The sequence below is a fragment of the Rutilus rutilus genome (genome assembly GCF_951802725.1).
Source record: "Rutilus rutilus genome assembly, chromosome: 24".
NCBI lineage: Eukaryota > Metazoa > Chordata > Actinopteri > Cypriniformes > Leuciscidae > Rutilus > Rutilus rutilus.
The window spans coordinates 20,282,003-20,301,461 of record NC_140228.1 but is presented as its reverse complement, the minus strand read 5'-3'; the positions used below and the strand labels follow the sequence as shown (position 1 = coordinate 20,301,461).

Genomic DNA, 19,459 nt, shown 5'->3' with positions numbered 1-19,459 from the left:
CCTAATTTATTTAACTTTATTTACCTGTACCATGACGACAACTCCTCACTCTCAATAGGCATATAGGCCTACAGTACATAACAAAAATATTTTCAGTGGATAATGTTAGAATTACCCACCTACCCCAATTGTGGACTTTGCTACTGAAACAATTACCTACAAACTAAGCCAAAAATCTTTGTTTTGTAAAAAGTTTTGCCTCAGTTTTGATATCATATTTCCGTGTGCAGCGCGCCCTCTGCCGTCTGCAAATCTCTCTCCAGTGTGATTAGTAACACAGCAACGCTGTTCCGTTTCCAAGCGCAACCCAAAAGCAAAACAGTACTCTTCTCGCTACCGTTCATTGCAAATCTTTCAGTCGTGAACATCATTCCCACTTTATTTTCATGCCTACTGATTATCGAGCCTTATGTTAACGCAATATATTTCATTCTAGAGTCGTTTATTAGCACTCCTTGTCACGATAAAACTCCGCATCACCCTGCTGTAATGGTAAGTAGCTTAGCCAGCTAACATTAGCTAATCTGATGGGAAACTTAATAAAAAAATCATGTGTGTGGCTACATTTTACCAGTTTATTAGCATACGCGTTATTTCTGAATAATAAATGGATGCGATCTAAAAATAAGCAGCTTAAGAGTGGGAAAAGAGTGAATACTAGCCCGATCTAGAAGATGACACCAGTAACGTTAGGTAATGTTTTCAGGCCATTGAAACCAGTGAATGCAATGTGAGTTCAGTGTAACATAATACTGATATATTTTCTTTATTATAAGCAATATCAAATCATAAACTGTTCAGAAATCAGCGTAATTTGTGCGAAGGGGTTAAATATAGACCAGAGCAAACCGTAATCACTCCCCCATAATGTCATTATTGATATAATTAACCAGTAAAAGTGTTTTATTTAAATGCTGTTTTAATAAGAGACACCTATAGATAACAATACATTTAAAATGACTGAACTGGAAAATGCAACTATTTATCACATAAACTCCTAATTTGCTTGTTTGACATAAGTGTATTCATTTAATTATGTGTAAATTTGAAAATCTTTGAACCCGATATGTAAGTCAGCTTCAAGGTTGTTTGAATTTTACAATGATATATTCTTATAGCTCTTAGTACAGTGAGTTGGTGTTAAAGTGTCATTCAGCCAGAAGAGGGCGCTGTTTCTCTGTTGTAAGATTTCTGCCACAAACTTTGTCTGTAGAGCTGTTAGCCATTATATCCAATATCCTGTGGCTTTCCCTATAGGCTGATTTTGGGTTTAATGAGCTCCATCAGAATGAGGTGATAAACTACATGCGCTTTGCCCGCTCTAAACGGGCCTTGAGACTGAAGACAATCGACTCCTGCTTCCAAGACTTGAAGGACAGTAGGTGAGAGAATGCAAGCCTATGTCGTTTGTGTATTCACAATTACTCTTTCCATCTTTAAATGTTCTTCTCTGACTTTACCCCCCTCTCTACTTCCATATTAAAGGCTTATAGAGGAGACTTATACAGTGGATGAGGTGTCTGACATGCTTGACGGGCTGCAGGTGCTGGTGCGTGGAGAAGTGGAGATGGAACTCATAAACACAGCTCACACTAACGTGCTTCTGCTGCGACAACTCTTTTCCCAGGCGGAGAAATTCTATCTGAGACTGCAAACAGACATTTCTGAGCTGGAGAACAGGTGAGGAAAAGGAAGAAACGATTTGTTGTTACTTCCATTTCATTGCAACTATTTCGAGGAGAAACAAACAATCTGATAATAGAAATGTATAGAAGTATAGTAAAAGTCTTTCTCTTCTCAAATAATAAAATAATTTTATAAATTTAACAAGGTTTCTGCTGTCCTTCTTAAAATGTCTTAAATTCTTTAAAAATAGTTCAAGGGCATATTGCAGAATTTTTTTTTTTACAAAATGAATATATAACCTTATTAACCAAAGTTATTGCAGGATTTAAAATGTTTTGACAAATGTTTTACAAGACGTGAGGGCACAAATTGAGTAGAAAAAGTGACAGTGTCCTTGACCATTTAAAATTGTTATTTTTTTAAATCGGGCATATTACGTCACGAGAGGGAGTCGTTTGCCGTGCTCTTTGTTTGCTCAGTGCAGAGTAGGTTGGTGTTCAGTAGGAACGGAAGGTCTTGGAAAAAAAAATGTGTGCGCACATAATTCCTTACCAATACTTGGTAACATATTTATTGGTAAGCCTGCATATGTTCAACCATACAAAACATTAAATAGGCCTCAGTAACTAACGCCAACAAAGATAAACATTAATCGGCCCAAATTCCAATAGGCTTAATTATCGTGTAACATAAAAACAGCCTTAGGCATGGCCTACACATAGGAACATTTGTAAAACGGATCATTCTTATCTAGCCTAGACTAGACTATATCACAGGCCATTTAAACATTTAAAATGTGATCACAAAACACGAAACGTTCCCATATTACGAACAGCATAATATTCACAATAGTAGGCTAACAGTAACCAAAAACAAAAATATAAAATCTATTCGATTAGGTAATATTATTATCTAATATATATAATTATATATTAGATAGGCAAAAGGTAGTTGATTCCCCTCTCCATCATGCACAACCGAAAAAGACATATATAACCGATATATATAAGAAATATATATATATATATATATATATATATATATATATATATATATATACTGTATATATAAAAAAAATTGTCTCAAACCATCCATTTCATAACAAATTTCTAAATAATTAGAAAGTAAAAAACATTTGTTGCAAGTCCTTGATGCACTTCGATACCCTAGTTCTTCACAAAGTCATCTGGTTCTAGTTTGATAATAAAGGAGTGGATAGTTCATCATTAACTGACTGTTAACAAAATGGCAGTGGCTATTCGCACTAAGTGCAAATAGCAATATATTCTATTTACACTAAGTTAAAATAGCATATTTTCTTAGCAGTAGATGCTATTTACACTAAGTGAAAATAGCAATAGATTCTATTTACACTATGTAAAAATATTTTCTTTGCAATAAGTGTAAATATTAGTTATGCTATTAATACTTATAAATAGTAGCAAATACCATTTGCAGCTTAGTGTTGTTGTACGTTAAACGGTATGCAATAATACAATTTATTATATGGATGCTACCTTATTGGGACAATTAAGCCCTCCCTACACCTACCACTACCCGATAAACATTTTATTATTAAACACACCTTAGACACTATATTTCCACTTTTCTATTTTTTTTTTTTTCATATTTATTGAACATAAATGCCTTTCAGATCTGATATGTGATGGGAAAAGGGAGTGGTGCGGACTCGCCTTTCTTCGTCGCGCCTTGCACCAACACTATTGCTACTGTTGACAATCTAGTGACAACCTAGCATCTTCTGTAATTTTGTCTGGCCCAACCAGACGTCAGAGGGCAGAGTTAGTGTAAATGGCCTCTGCCAACAAGGCGGGCTATTTGCACAGTGTAAATAGCAAGCAAGCAAGCAAATTTATTTATATAGCACTTTTCCAAACAAATCAATACAGTTCAAAGTGCTTTACAGGCAAAAAAAGAAACAATAAATACAGTAGATAGTAGAAGTAAGATACAAAAATAACAATAAAGTTTATAAGGATTTACTAAGGCATTCAATAGCTTAAAATGAAGAAAAACATATGAAATATATAAAAAGCATAAGATATTACAGGAAGGCCAGACTAAAGAAATATGTTTTTAATTTAGACTTAAAACTATTTATATTTTCAGCACGTCTTCTTAAATACTTACTTGGCATAAATAGACACTCTGTAACAAAATTGTCTTGGTTTTGTAATTGTTTTTAATTTTACTCATGCTAACCACTAGACTGAATTATAATAATTTGAAGGGCTTAGGATCATGATCTCATATTTGTGACCCATGCACTTTTGCTCCACTGTCAGAGTCAAAACCACATCCTTCCTACTGCTCTGTTCGGGCCTCATGTTTAAAGGTCAGCTGAAAGTTAAACTTTCACTCTCTGATTTTTATGTTGATGTTGAAGACATCTGAGAGGTCATCAGGCTAGGACATCTGGAATGCCTAGTGGTCTTAAGGCCTGTTCACACCAAGGACAATAACTATAACAATAGTGATAAAGATATTTTTCTAAAAATCATTCTAAATATAAAATAATAGCAGAGTCCACACCACAACTATTACAATAACTGGCACAGAGAAAAGGTATTATTGAAATAACTTGCAGAACAATTTTTTTCCAGCTGATGAATGATAAAAATATTGACAGCCAATCAGAAACCATTCTGCTTTAGAGCTGGAGGATTTAAAGTGGCAGATGACTAAACTGTAGCACACGATTAGAATAAATAGAATGATATTGTCCACAGGTGTGGACGCTAATATAGTTATAGTTATTTTTATAGTTATCATTGAAATCCAAATTTTTCTAACTTTATTTATAAAGCACCTTAAAAAACTACTCGGTTACTATCGTAACCTCAGTTCCCTGAGAGTAGGGAATGAGTATTGCGTAGCTATACGCAGTGGGGAAACTCCTTTTCCTCGATTTACTGAAGCCTATAATGTAAAACGCATTTTGCAGCTGCACAGCTAGCACAGTGAGTGTCTGGCTCACTCATTGGCTGTGCTGCGGCAACTGCACATCCAATGGCGCGGGCGCCTCTGACGTGTGCGCCAATGAGCTAGCATCACGCCATTACACGTCAGAGCCCGCCAAGGGGGCGTGGCCTTAGCCCATATTAGTACCCGAAAAACGCCATTTTAGCAGGTTTAAACGACTGAAGCGACAACTTGCCAGGTTACTATAGTGTGGCCGGCTACGCAATACTCGTTCCCTACTCTCAGGGAACTGAGGATACGATAGTAACCGAGTAGTTCCCTTTCGAACGGTCACTTCGTATTGCGTAGCTATACGCAGTGGGGACGCCATGCAAAACGCCGCACTATAAGTAACTGGTTGCCTTCTGCAGCTCAGGACCCCTGAGCTCACAGAAACAAGCCAGAACCCAAGTATATATAATGAACAGACCGGACACCGTCAGGTCTAGTAATATATATATATATATATATATATATATATATATATACTGTATATATATATATATATATATATATATATATATATATATATGTGTGTATATATATGTATATGTAGGCCTATGTCAGTAACTAATAAATGTATATGTGATTATGCACAATGACATAATTTGTAGACAAGACCAGACACCGTCGAGCCTTAATCATACCGAAAATACCTTCGCCTGCAGGGAAGGTACCTCCATATTATAAAACTTCATAAATGTGGAAGGCGAGGACCAGCCGGCCGCATCACAAATATCCTGAATGGGAAAACCAGAGGACCAAGCCCAAGACGAGGCCATGCCTCTAGTCGAATGAGCCTTGATACCTATAGCGCAAACCTGACCCACTGAGGTATATGCCATAGATATGGCATCCACTATCCATCTAGACAGTCTTTGCTTAGTGACTGGATAACCCTTAGATCGGTCACCAAAGCAGACAAAGAGCTGTTCTGATTGTCTAAAAAACGCAGAAGGCTCCAGATAGATTCTCAGTGCTCTGACAGGGCAGAGTAGATTAGCTTCCCCATCCTCAGCAGAAGGGGGAAGGGCTAATAATGTGATAACCTGTGCTCTAAACGGCGTTGAGAGCACTTTGGGTACATAGCCATGTCTGGGTTTGAGGATGACCCTGGAGTCATCCAACCCAAACTCCAAACATGAAGGGCTCACGGAGAGGGCCTGCAGATCTCCCACTCACTTGATAGATGCCAGTGCCAGCAGGAGAGCAGTCTTTAGCGAGAGAGGTTTAAGATCAACCGACTGGAGCGGTTCAAAAGGTGGACTTTTCAGGGCCCCAAGGACCGTGGAGAGGTCCCAAGATGGCACGGATGGAGGTCTGGAGGTGTTCAACCTCCTAGCTCCTTTTAGAAACCATACCACCAGGTCGTTTCTTCCTAGTGATTGGCCAGCCACCGGAGCATGATGAGCTGCAATGGCTGCCACATACACTTTGAGTGTGGATGGGGAACGGCCCGCGTCCAACAGCTCCTGTAGGAAGGAGAGTATCACAGATACCTCACATGACCCTGGATCAAAGAGTTTTTTTTTGAGCACCAGCTGGAAAACCCTGACCACTTTAGATCATAAAGGCGCCTGGTAGACGGGGCCCTAGCTTCAGTGATAGTGTTTAAGACCTTCTCAGGAAGGTCCCTGGGTACCCGTTTAGGGGCCAGACATGCAGGGCCCATAAGTCGGGTCGCAGATGCCATATCGTCCCGTTGGCCTGTGTGAGGAGGTCTTTCCTCAGCCGAACAGGCCAGACTCCCATAACTGACCCAGCTCTGGAAACCACGGCCTGGATTCCCAGAGGGGGGCCACTATGAGGACTGGGCATCCGCTCTCCCTGACCCGTTTGATGACCTGGGGGATCATTGAAACGGGGGGAAACGCATAAAGGGGACGGCTGGGCCAGAGATGGACGTCCCTGTTCTTCGAGAAGAACTCTGCGCAGTGGGTGTTGGTTCTCGAGGCGAAAAGGTCGACTTCGGCCTCGCCGAACACACTCCATATCAGACTGACTGTCTGTGAGTTCAGGGACCACTCACCTAGGGGAGTGTTGCCCCGTGAGAGCATATCCGCACCCAGATTCTGAATGTCAGGGATATGCGCTGCCCTCAGAGAACTCAGATTGGTCTGTGCCCACAAGAGGAGGTCTCTCGCTATGGCGTACAGGTTGCCCGACCTGATGCCGCACTGACGATTTATGTAGGCCACCACTGACGTGTTGTCCGTGCGGACTAAGACGTGGTGACCTTTGAGGTTTGACAGAAATGCTTTGAGGGCCAAACAAACTGCTTTCATTTCCAGACAGTTGATATGTAAGCTCTGCTCCGTGCTCGACCAGAGGCCGGAGGCAGGCTTGCCCTCGTGCAGCGTTCCCCAACCTAGGTTGGATGCGTCTGTAAAAAACACTTTCCTCCTAGCAACTACTCCCATGGTCACACCATCGTGGTACCAGTCCTGAGCCCGCCAGGGAATCAGAGTCCGTAACAACCGTGATTCACCATGATGCGCAGGCTGCCTGACTGCCATGCATGGGTTGGCACGCGGCGTTTGAGCCAGTGTTGCAGCGGGCGCATGCGCAGTAATCACATACGGAGTGCTGACGATGCTACTGCCATGAGACCGAGAAGTTTCTGAAATTTCTTTAGAGGTGCGCGCTCCCCTGCCTTGAATGAGGCTGCTAGCGTTCGCACAGAGAGCGCACACTCTCGTGTAAGCCGCGCTATCATCGTTATAGAGTCGATAACTGTGCCCAGAAAGACCGCACTCTGGCTGGGGGTCAGTTTGCTCTTGGTTACATTGATTTTGAGACCCAGACGTTTCAAATGGCCGAGAATCAAATCCCTGTGTGACAGTAGCTCGGTTCTCGACTGTGCCAGCCAGTCGTCGAGATAATTTAGCACGCGCACTCCCTGATGTCTCAGGGGAGAAAGCGCTGCATCCATGCACTTCGTGAATGTACGGGGTGCTAGGGATAGACCGAACGGCAGAACGGTGTATTGATAAGCCTGATCCTCGAAGGCGAATTTCAAAAATGGCCTGTGACGAGGGTTTATCTGAATGTGAAAGTATGCATCTTTCAGATCCACCGTAAAAAACCCATCCCCCGGGCGAACTTGCGCGAGGATATGTTTGGTAGTTAACATTTTGAAAGACCGTCTCATGAGAGCCTTGTTCAAATGTCTCAAATCTAGTATGGGTCTGAGACCGCCATCTTTTTTCGGGACTACAAAATAGCGGCTGTAGAAACCCGAGTGTTTTAGCGCGGGAGGGACTAGCTCTATCGCCCCTTTTGCTAACAGATTCTGTATTTCTGCGCGAAGCACGTGACCCGCGTTTCTTCTGACCGAAGTCTCGACAACCGCCTGAAACTTTGGGGGTCTGCGAGCGAATTGGAGCGAGTAGCCTCGCTTTATTGTGTTTATGACCCAACTCAACACATCGGGGATGGCTTGCCAGGCCAACGCCCGTTTGGCTAGGGTTTGACACACAGTTTGGGATGGGCCGCCTAACACAGGGGGACCTGATACCCTTACATTGTGATTTGTGCACATACTGAGTGTTGGACTGACTGTACAGGCTTTTGTCTGTGGAAAAGTCAGTGTAACAACTGGGAGGGGGCCGCCTAGTGAAGGGGGACCGTGAACCCGTGTGTTGTGATTGTGAAACATACTCTTTTTGTGCTTTACGTGGGTCGCCATGAGAACGGCATTTGTTTGTAGAGGCGCGCGCAGTGCAGCGGGCCTGTTGACAATAATAAAATCTCCAGCCGCCTGAGTTAGACAGGGAGCTGTGAGAAGTGTCATGGGATTTTGAGCAGTGACTATCTGTGGCGGCGCACGCTTCATAGCGGGCGCACTGACTGCAGTGATAGTGTGCGGCATGAGTGGCGCGCGCTTGTAACGGGCCTAATGACTGATTTGAGAACGTTCCCAGCCACCTGTGAGCGGGGGCTGTGGGGGAACATTTATTTCTCACTCTGTTTGAGCTGCTGTGAGAACAGCGATAGTTTGCAGCGGTGCACGGTTTAACGGGCCCCTAGACTGCAGCTATAGCTCTGTTAGAATCGTGATTTAACATGACTAGCTGGCCATGCTTCATCCAATTGCACTCGTGCTGGGTTTAGATGGGGGGCGGGGTCAAACGTTGAGCCTAACCAACCCCTTTCCCGGACGTTGCCAAAGAGGGTGAGTCACGCGGGGGCGGGGCCGGCGTGAACTCGTTCGCTTTGGTGAAAAGATTCAGAGACTCGAACTCGGGTCTCTGGCGCGAGAGTCTCAGAATCCACCACTGACAGGGTGAAGAACTCTTATAGTACTTAGAATGGCGGCTTGTTCTTGCAGTGAGAGAGAACGGTTTCAGCGTGGTTGATTCCAGGCATGAAAACCGCGCTGTTGTGTCTGAATTACGGAGAAGGTTCTGCGTGATGAACAGAATGTAAGGGAGCGGTAGCTCTCTTGTGTCATAAAGAGAGATAGCCGCGTGCACATCTGACCGCGCGCTTCTTCCGTCGCTGCTCAATGAGGGAAGGAAGCGAGCAAGCGCATGAGAGAACATTTTCAGAGAAAACGCGCTTCTGTGTGACGTGCAAAACAGAGGGCGGGGTAGCTCTCGTGTCGTAAAGAGAGCTAGCCGCGCGAACATCTACCCGCGCGCTTCTCCCGTCGAGACTCGGCGAGGGAAGAAACGGGGGGAGCGTGAGAGGCGGTTTGCCGTCTCAAAGGAGAGCTAGCTGCGAGCGCATGATGTACTAAGCCGATCCGCACATCTGACCGCGCGCTTCTTCCGTCGCTGCTCAATGAGGGAAGGAAGCGGGCAAGCGCATGAGAGAGCATTTTCAGAGAAAACGCGCTTCTTTGAGATGTGCAAAACAGATGGCGGGGTAGCTCTCGTGTCGTAAAGAGAACTAGCCGCGCGAACATCTACCCGCGCGCTTCTTCCGTCGAGGCTCGACGAGGGAAGAAACGGGGGGAGCGCAAGAGGCGGTTTGCCGTCCCAAAGGAGAGCTAGCCGCGAGCGCATGATGTAATAAGCCCGTAGGCCTCGTGCAGATGCATCCGCACGTGGCACAAGAGAAGCGAGGCATTTAGAACAACGCTCGTGCTCTTATAAATCACAATAATAATTGAAAGGATATGTGTCGATGCCGGATGACCACAGGAGAACGGCGACAGGAGAAAAAACAACTTCTGTGTTGAAGGCGTAGTCTGCTGTATGCTGCTCGCTCAGGCTGATAAGGGTTTGTTTCAACGGCGAAGGCTTTCAGAGGATTCAGAGATGTGAAGTTGTCGCTGAAGGAGTAAAATCTGCTAAAATGGTGTTTTTCGGGGACTAATATGGGCTAAGGCCACGCCCCCTTGGCGGGCTCTGACGTGTGCGCCAATGAGCTAGCATCACGCCATTACACGTCAGAGCCCGCCAAGGGGGCGTGGCCTTAGCCTGAGCCCGCCAAGGGGGCGTGGCCTTCGCCCGCGCCATTGGATGTGCAGTTGCCGCAGCACAGCCAATGAGTGAGCCAGACACTCACTGTGCTAGCTTTGCAGCTGCAAAATGCGTTTTACATTATAGGCTTCAGTAAATCGAGGAAAAGGAGTTTCCCCACTGTGTATAGCAACGCAATACGAAGTGACCATTCGAAAGGGAACACTGTGTACCAAAGTGCTGTACAGTTTCAAAGGAATTAAATAAAACAATAAAAATACAAAGAAAGAATTAATCAAATAAAACATGAGAAAGAGATAAAATATTATAAATGCATCTAATCCAAACCAATAGTCCTTACAAAGTAGCAAAGGCCTCATCAAACAAATACATCTTAAGATGGGTTTTAAACATGTTTACAGAGGTAGACGATCTGATAGACATTGGTAAACCATTCCACAACTTTGGGGCAGCAAATGAGAAAGCGCGATCTCCTTTGCCTTTAAAGCGTGACCGAGGAATTTCAAGGAGCAGCTGGTCTTGGGATCTCAGAGATCTCTGTGAGCAACGAAAGTTTATATGTTCAGAAATATGTTTTGGTGCCAGTCCGTGTAGGGCTTTAAAAGTATACAGAAGCGCCTTGTACTTTATCCTAAATTGAACTGGTAGCCAGTGTAAAGAGGCCAGAATAGGGGATATATGATCCCTCTTTCTTGTGTTTGTCAGCAACCTTGCTGCTGCATTTTGTATCTGCTGAAGACGTGACAGTGAAGACACCCAGGTACAAAGCATTGCAGTAATCAAGATGTGAAGAAATAAAAGCATGAATTACTTTCTCCAGATCACTGAAAGATAAGACATGATTTGAGTTTAGCAAAATTTCGCTGTTGAAATAAACTATTCTTCACAACTGAATTGATTTGTCTGTCAAACTTTAACTCTGTGTCAAAAATAAAGCCATAATTCTTAACATAAGTGTGCATGTTGGATGACAAAGGATCTATACTCGTTGCTATATTTTTTGTCCAGTTACTGGGGCCAAATATAATCATTTCTGTCTTTTTCTCATTTAACTGAAGAAAGTAATTATTAAAATGATCTAACTCAAATCTAAATTAAAATGGTAAAAATATGAGTAAACAAATTATATTTCTTTCCCGATTCACTATTGATTTTATTGTAGATACAAACTTAGGGAATTATTCATATATTGATTAACCACTATTCATTTTGTACTCACAGTTTCTTTATACAAAATGTGAAAAGAAGTGGCTTTGTCATAATAAAGAAACATCTTTTATGTAGGGAGGGGGAGAAGGGGGGAGTTGCTTTGAGGAAATGATGTTTAGAACTGCTTTATCCACAGGGATACTTAACTAAAATTAAGTCATCATTAGGTGGTTTACCTAATGGTTGTTTGAACCCATTTGGTTTTTTCCTTCTTCAATCTAATCCTCACACAAAGCTATTGTATGACTTTCGAAGACTTGGAATATAGTGTGATAGGCTGCTTTTATTATTGTTTTTTGTTGATAATGAAATAGTAGAATATGAATTTTTGTCCTTTTAAAATTATGCACTGTAGTGTGGTCAGTACTGAACTAAATTTGACCAACAACAGTAAAAATCACAAACACAGATCTGAGAGAGCTAAGCAGCATTCACACACGTAAACAGGTTTTTTTTTTTTTACTTTTGTTTACTGTAACATGTCGCTTGTGCAGTATGATGGTGTTTGTGGCTAAGTGTGTTTTGTCTCCATTACTTGCATAAACAGCTGTATGTGTTTGTGTATGATCCTCCCTCCTTGGTACATCAGGGATGGGCCTCACACAGGGAAAACACCCATATCTGCATGTGTACACCGCAATCTTCACAGACCGCACGCACAGCCAAATGTTTTGCCTACCACAAACTGTTTTCAGAAGGAGAAGGAGGGGCTTTATTTTCCATTTAGAATCATGTAACTGACATGTACGTATGTGTGTTTTTTTAGAGGCTCTTCTTCTCTTTCCCTTCTTTGACTCCACCCACAACATAGAATCCGAGCAGGTGCATCTGCTTTTGTGTCATTGTGTCTTTTCTGTGGCTTACATCAACACGTAACATCAACTTAAATGTATTAATATTTTTCAGACATCTAAAAAAGTAATTATACATTTTTTCATGATTTATGTTTTCCTTAATGTCCATTAAAGGGTTAGTTCACCCAAAAATGAAAATTCTGTCAGTAATTACTCACCCTCATGTTGTTCCAACCCCGTAAGACTTTCGTTCATCTTCGGAACACAAATTAAAATATTTTTATCTTAAATCTGAGAGCTCGATCACTCCTCCATAGGCTTCTAAGACACTATAACTTGCTGGCCCAGAAAATGTATTAAAGACATCGTTAATATAGTCCAAGTGACTCCAGTGGCTCAATCTTAAGTTTATAAAGCGACGAGAATACTTTTTGTGTGCAAAAACAAACAAAAATAACGACTTTATTCCACTTTTCATTTCCTTCTCTCTGGGCCTCGAGTCTTTTCACGTAGTGTTTAAGCGTAGCGCGTCTGTGTTGCACGTCACCACGTATCACACACATGACCAGCGTCGCCCAATAGTGAGCCTACGTGGTGACGTGCAACACGTGCTACGCTTAAACACTACGTGAAAAGACTCGAGGCCCAGAGAGAAGGAAATGAAAAGTGGAATAAAGTCGTTATTTTTGTTTGTTTTTGCGCACAAAAAGTATTCTCGTCGCTTTATAAACTTAAGATTGAGCCACTGGAGTCACTTGGACTATATTAACGATGTCTTTAATACATTTTCTGGGCCAGCAAGTTATAGTGTCTTAGAAGCCTATGGAGGAGTGATCGAGCTCTCAGATTTAATCAAAAATATCTTAATTTGTGTTCCGAAGATGAACGAAAGTCTTACGGGGTTGGAACAACATGAGGGTGAGTAATTACTGACAGAATTTTCATTTTTGGGTGAACTAACCCTTTAAAAGGTCCATTATGTATTTTGAGCTAAAGCAGTCATAATATTGTTTTTAATGACCATTTTCTTCCTCCTTTGAATCTTAGAATTAAATGGACCATTTGACTAAAGTGATCAAGAAAAAATTATTTCAGCCACTCTTTCCTAATAATGATGTTAATTTTCCTACATAATGTTCAAAAATATTCTGAAGAGAAAGACTGGTGAGAATGGACGGTCGAATGGGCTACTTTTATAATTGTTTTTGTCTTTTTGGAGTTTGACAGTCCTAGTCCCCATTCACTTGCGTTGTATGTAAAAGCAGCTTGGACACTCTGTTCAAAGTATCAAGGAAAAGTGTGATTTCTTATGGTTTGACTCCTTTAAAATTAATTATAACAAGGATAACACTCATATATTGTGCAACATTCATAATGAATCCTTACATGTCTCTCATTCCCCCCTTTTTTAATTTCGTATCTTATTAGAGAGTTACTGGAACAAGTAGCTGAGTTTGAGAAGACTGATTTCAAACCCAACAGCAAGGTGAGCTCATTGCAGGTCTGGACAGGAGACATCTGTCTCTGATAGGTGTAGTCAGTTATTAAGTTGTTTTATTTGTAGCAGCCTGCACAAAATTCACACATTTTGCAGGTTAAAGTGTGACATACGCCTTTTGTCGTTCTAGATTGTCATGGCTTGTGATGTTCTTAAGAACAGCTTGTCATGCTAGTCTGATGATAACAGCAAATATAAACAGTCAAAACATAACTTCCCTTAACATCTTGTGGCCATATAACTTTAGTTTCTGTCATGGTCATGAGTTCCATGAAATGCATTGTTTATTTAGCAAATTTAGAAGTACATTAGATGAGCATATTTAAGGCTTCAAAGCTAATGAACTACAATGCTAATTCTGATAAAAAAATGTCCTAAATAAACATAGACAAAAACAAGGACTATATTTTAAGAATGGTTCTCCATGGTGAGCTACTACCTTCAACATCTTCTTTGTGTGCTTTTAGGTAAATCAGGAGTCCAGTAAGCCAAAATTAGCACCGTTGAATGAAGGAGGTGTTTCTGAACTACTCCAGAAGGTAATTTCTTATTAAATTGGAACAAGTACGCATGTACTGTAAATAAATAAACACTAACAGAGAAAGTCTTTAACTTTTTAATTTTAGGAGATTTCAAGACTACAAGAGGACAATGACAAATTGAAAGCTAGACTCAGAACTTTGGAATCTCAGGTAAAGAAATTATGAAAATAATAATAGTAAAAACCCAGAATGTCTTAGTATATTGGTAAATGTCATACATACTGTGCCTCAGAAAGTATTTACACCCTAAAAAACATTATTTTTTCATATAAAACCCAACAGACATATTTTTGTGAAATGTTTAGCTTTAAAAGTGAGGTTGTGCTGTGTTTCTTTAAAAAAAAAAATCACTTGCTTTGATATTTTGTATCTAATGCCATGCCATTCAGACATTTTTTATTGTGGCTTAATTGTCCAAATAGTTTTGGGCACCACTTTATAGTACATTATTATCTCTCATGCCTGTATAATGATTGCTTTGTAGGCCATGAGTGCTCTAGATGACAAGTCCAAAGCAGAGAGAGCCTTGAAAGCCCTTCAAAAAAGCCAAGGAGATCATCAGGTATAAAATATACCACACACTTAGCCAAGTTGGCAATTTTAGCCTTCAGCTTCATTATCGGTAGACCTTACTTTATTGTTTTGCAAATATATGTGGCATGGATTTGATTCCATAGTAGACATTTGGATTGTGTTCACAGGGGCATTGACAAAGGTCAATGCCCCTGTGAACACACAGAGAGTGATTTCCCTTCGTTGGCATATGACTTCTCGTATTTTGTTTATAAGATTTTATTTCTCACCATTTCCGTTATGACTTTCTGTTTGGCTTCATGGGAACTCTGTGGTATGTGCTGTTTTATTTATTTATATATGTATCTGTCAAGTGCACAGTACCATATGTGTTGTAAAGTTTTTTTTTTGTGTAAAGTTTAGAAACAGCAGTAAAATTGACAAAATATTTACAGACCTTTTTTTCGTTGGTAGTTTGCAATGTGTGCTCAGGAGATCGCAAATCTGGAAGGCACAGTTGCAGCAATGCAGGCTGACTTTGAAAAGACTCTGAATGCCAATGTTGCTTCTCAGAAAGACCTGCAAGACAGCCTAGTATCCGCTAAACATGACTTACTCCGTGTCCAGGAGCAACTTTCCCTTGCTGAGAAGGTATTAAGGCCACCTGCACATTGCAAATTCTGATTCAGCGCTGAAGCGCTTATCAGACACTAATCTGAATTCTGACCTGACTGTTCACACTGAAATCACAATGCAAAAATCAGATACAAATTCAGTATATTTCCACATATGAATGAAATCAGGGCCAGTATTTATCAAGCCTCTGAGTATTACTCCATAGAACACTGCTAAGAATTGACTTAAAGGTGCATTAAGCAACTTTTCATGTTAAAAATACCCATTTTTCTAACCCATACATGCTTAAACAATTGCCTGATGGGCTGAATGAGCCCTTCTATGATCACTGCTATTGCCTCTATAATCCTGTACAGTAAAATAAATAGGAGGGATTCGGGACGGAATCGACTGGGCGTGACGTCATGCGCGTTCACGCTCACCTGGTTATGTCTGGCAGGTTTGTGTATTCGCCGCCATTATCCGCATCAGCGAAGACAACTCGAGCGACTTTTGCCAAAAGTAGAAGATGGATTCAAAGAGACCGGCTTCTAGTTCATCCCAAACCCCAACGCAAACTCCATGTAACCGCGTGCACAACTCTGGTTGCAGTTTCGCGTGTCACCAGAAGGGGGCATAGTTCTGCAAAAACTCAGAGACTTGCGCAATGCACCTTTAAGAGTAAAATAATTCTTGGCTCAAAGCTGCGCTTAAAAGTTAGTTATCAAGCATCTCAGTCGTAATTTATGTGAAGTGTAGGAATAAATCTTAAGTGTCAGTCTTAGAGATGATTCAAGACACTTTGCTGTGCCACAAACGGGATTTTGGATGATGACATTGGCATGGACCAATCACTGAATAGATTTCCTTATTTAAGAATATTCTCAGATAAATTCATATTGAATGGTGAAATTCCTAAGGGGAGTTTACACACATTTGACAATAAATCATTTTCAAGAGAATACATAATGATATACCAACCTGATCTCATGAAATGCGTCTCTATAGCACGCATTGTGTTTATCATGCAATTTATACGCGAAAATTAGTTTTTATGTTTATATGAATGGGTACTGTAAACCCCTTGGGTAGGATTAGTGGTGTGGGGTATGTGCGTATTATACGTTTGGGTAGGGTTATTGGTGTGGGGTACGTAGGTATTACACGCCATGAAGTGTGTATCACATTTTCGCTTATAAATTGCACGGTATATAAACAATTCCGTTTGATTAACTGCTTGTCGTCAAACATTCAAAACATTCTTCCTCTCCTAAAAGATTTGCGCACGTCTCTGTCTCCTCAGTGCCATCACAAGCCCCTACTGGCTACTCCTAACCACTTGAGAGACCTCTCGAGCTGTTTTAAATAACTGGGAGAGTAAGAGTGATTCTTAGCTTTAAGAAATTTGCTAACTTGCTTTTATACTTAAAGGGCACCTATTATGCAAAATTCACTTTTACATGGTGTTTGAACATAAATGTGTGTTGGCAGTGTGTGTACACAACAACCCTATAATGATAAAAATCCACCCAGTGCTTTTTTTATAATCCCCATAAATCATAAGCACTGTCTGCTTATAACAAGCTGTTCTCAGATTCGGGGCAATGTGACGTCACTTTGCACAGGCCCCTCCCACGACTGTTGATTGACACTGCAGTTTGAGCATAGACCCGCCCTGAGTGAGCTGGACACAGAGTCTGCCACTGTTTCGACGCTTGAGCAGCTGTAGACAAGAATGTCTCCTAAGCGATTGAGGTGTTTTGTTGTTGGTTGTAAGAATGAACATAGCAGTCTTCATTTACTCTCGTTGTTACTCGAGGATGGATCTGTACTGTTCGTGATCCAGCTTACAGTCTCCGGAGCGACAGGCCTAACGTTACTGACCACGACAGAAATGAAAGTGAGAGCACGCACTTTATGACAGCTCATCGAGTCGTTTTACGGATATAAGGTTTACCAGTTTATAAAGCACCCACTGAAAAGGTGTGTATATATTTGTTTACTGTTAGTTCTAACGAGTGTTTTGTGTATTTCGAAAGGGAGAGAGAGAGTTTATGGATAAGACTTTAATGCGCACTTCTTATACTGTGTTTATTGAGCTCTTACAGTGATTTTCTGGAGTAAAACTAACGCTCATCTTTTGTGTGATGTACAATAAACTTCACTGAACTCGTCAGTATATTTTGGTCGTCATTCGGACGGGGTTTGCTACAGCAGGCTTGTATTAATGGTGGATAAAAGCAGATGACAAATAAGTTATAACCATAATTAAACTAAACTATACCTGTCCCAGCAGTTAAGACTAAAATGGTACTTTGAGAAGCTTGATAAATACGGGCCCTGATCACAATTGGAAATTTGATTCAGTTTTACTTTGGCTACTCACCTTAAAAAAACAGATGACAGTAAAAAAATCAGCTTCAGTCTCAATCTTTAAATTTCACCAAATTAATTAATTTATTCTGACAATAATACATTTTAATATATATAAATGTAATTATATATGATTATAATGAAGAATTATACATAATTACACATTATTATTATTATTATTATTAACTTACAATCTTTAGAACTTTTAAGGTATCGTAAGTCAGTGGTTCATAAATAGCAAATCAGTGGTTCATAAATCAGTGAAGCTTTATGCGTTTGATAATACATTTTGTGTTTATTTACCAATTAAGGAACTGGAAAAGAAATTTCAGCAGACGGCTGCATACCGCAACATGAAGGAGATTCTCACTAAAAAGAATGAACATATTAAAGATCTGAGAAAGAGACTACAAAGGTATAATTTCACTTCGGATGTTATGACCATCACTAAAATGTCATAAAACTCATTTGTTTTAAATCCAGAATTTTTGTGAATTTGTTGCATTTTATTCCCTTCACAGGTATGAATCAGATGAGTGAACATTTAACCCACAGGACACATATGAGGAGGTCAACAGAGGGACTTTTAATACATATTAACGGAAGTGGTCATTTTTGTCTATAAAGGTATACATTTCAAAAAGGCAAAGGACTTCAAAGTATGATCAACAAAAATGAGCTGAGATTCTTACACAGTTCTATGCCGCCTTATGTAATTCCTCATCTGTGAGATGATCACTACGTATCAGCTACAACTTGTTGTACAATTTAATGGTTTACAATAGTTTAGAAATTGTATTCAGATGTGACACAACAATTGCTTAGTTATTTATCACCGGTTCTCTCTGTATTCTTCATTGTCTACGGCTGGCTACTTTAGAGGTGCTTTTTGCAAGTACTTTCATGTTTTTGCAAAGAAGATTGTGAGTTCATGTTGCTAAAGAGGAAACGTAATGTCCAAGGCTTTGTTCTCGTCTTTCCTAGAGGAATACAGCTTGACTCAGCTGTCAAATTCTTGTTTTTAGGTCCAATATACTTTGTTTTCAAAAAAGTATATAGCTGTGCAATCTTTTCATTAATTTATTCATAAAAAATAGAAAACAATCTACTTGAACCTTTATCTGCTACCACAAGGACATAACCTATACAAATATTTGTAGATTATAACATTTTGTAGGAAAGATAGGTAATTTTGGAATTACCAAAATTGAAATTATGGCAATTATGCCAATATTGAAATTATGGCAATTATGGTAATATTTGAATACAATGCAATTTTGATGAAATTGTGTGTATATATATGTATATATATATATATATATATATATATATATATATATATATATATATATATATATATATAATTAAGAATAGTTCATTCTTTTGTTTTATTTGCCTGGCTATAGTTAGATACTTCATTAAAATATGATTATTCCCATTCTGACTCACAGTGTTTTGACACTTACTCCTCAGATTACTGTGAATCTTTTAAGATATTCTGTAAACTCAGAGACCAGTGAAACGTATCTACATATTAACACTACAGGCCAATTAGAAGCTGAATGCAGTCTTTACATCACTGGAGACACCAGTGCTTTTAAATATTTCCTGTATTGCACATTCATTGTATATTTATATGCTATCCACAGTATATTTTTGTAAGACCTATGTCCTTTCCCCTTCAATCAGTAAGGATCACTGTAACAGCCGTGTAGGAGTGATATTAACATTTCTAGTGATGTAATAGTGTGAAATGCAATGGTTCACTTGAGCTCATAAAGTTTGCTTTTGCAGCATTTTTGGTCTGATTTATGATTATTTATCATCAGTTAATACTTTAGCAGTTGTTTGTAGACCTGGCAGTTACTAGTTGTAATG

General features: G+C 40.2%; 1 protein-coding gene across 2 annotated transcripts; it reads left to right on the top strand.

The window, feature by feature from the left end:
• Positions 1-261: 261 nt before the first annotated feature.
• Positions 262-18,667, top strand: lztfl1 (leucine zipper transcription factor-like 1). Of its 2 annotated transcripts, none has more exons than XM_084399269.1 (10): positions 262-492; positions 1,258-1,382; positions 1,486-1,680; positions 13,469-13,526; positions 14,006-14,077; positions 14,165-14,230; positions 14,565-14,642; positions 15,068-15,244; positions 17,893-17,996; positions 18,103-18,667. In XM_084399269.1, the coding sequence occupies exons 1-10, from the start codon at positions 490-492 to the stop codon at positions 18,119-18,121; spliced, it is 897 nt and encodes a 298-aa protein (XP_084255395.1). In that variant the 5' UTR covers positions 262-489; the 3' UTR covers positions 18,122-18,667. The 2 variants fall into 2 exon arrangements, with proteins under 2 accessions (XP_084255395.1, XP_084255394.1); XM_084399268.1 differs by having other exon boundaries at positions 15,086-15,244; positions 18,103-18,266.
• Positions 18,668-19,459: the final 792 nt, after the last annotated feature.

Coding starts and splice junctions, on each gene's coding strand:
- lztfl1 (XM_084399269.1), top strand. Junction 1,383..1,485: donor CAAGACTTGAAGGACAGTAG/GTGAGAGAATGC, acceptor TCCATATTAAAG/GCTTATAGAGGAGACTTATA. Junction 13,527..14,005: donor ATTTCAAACCCAACAGCAAG/GTGAGCTCATTG, acceptor GTGTGCTTTTAG/GTAAATCAGGAGTCCAGTAA.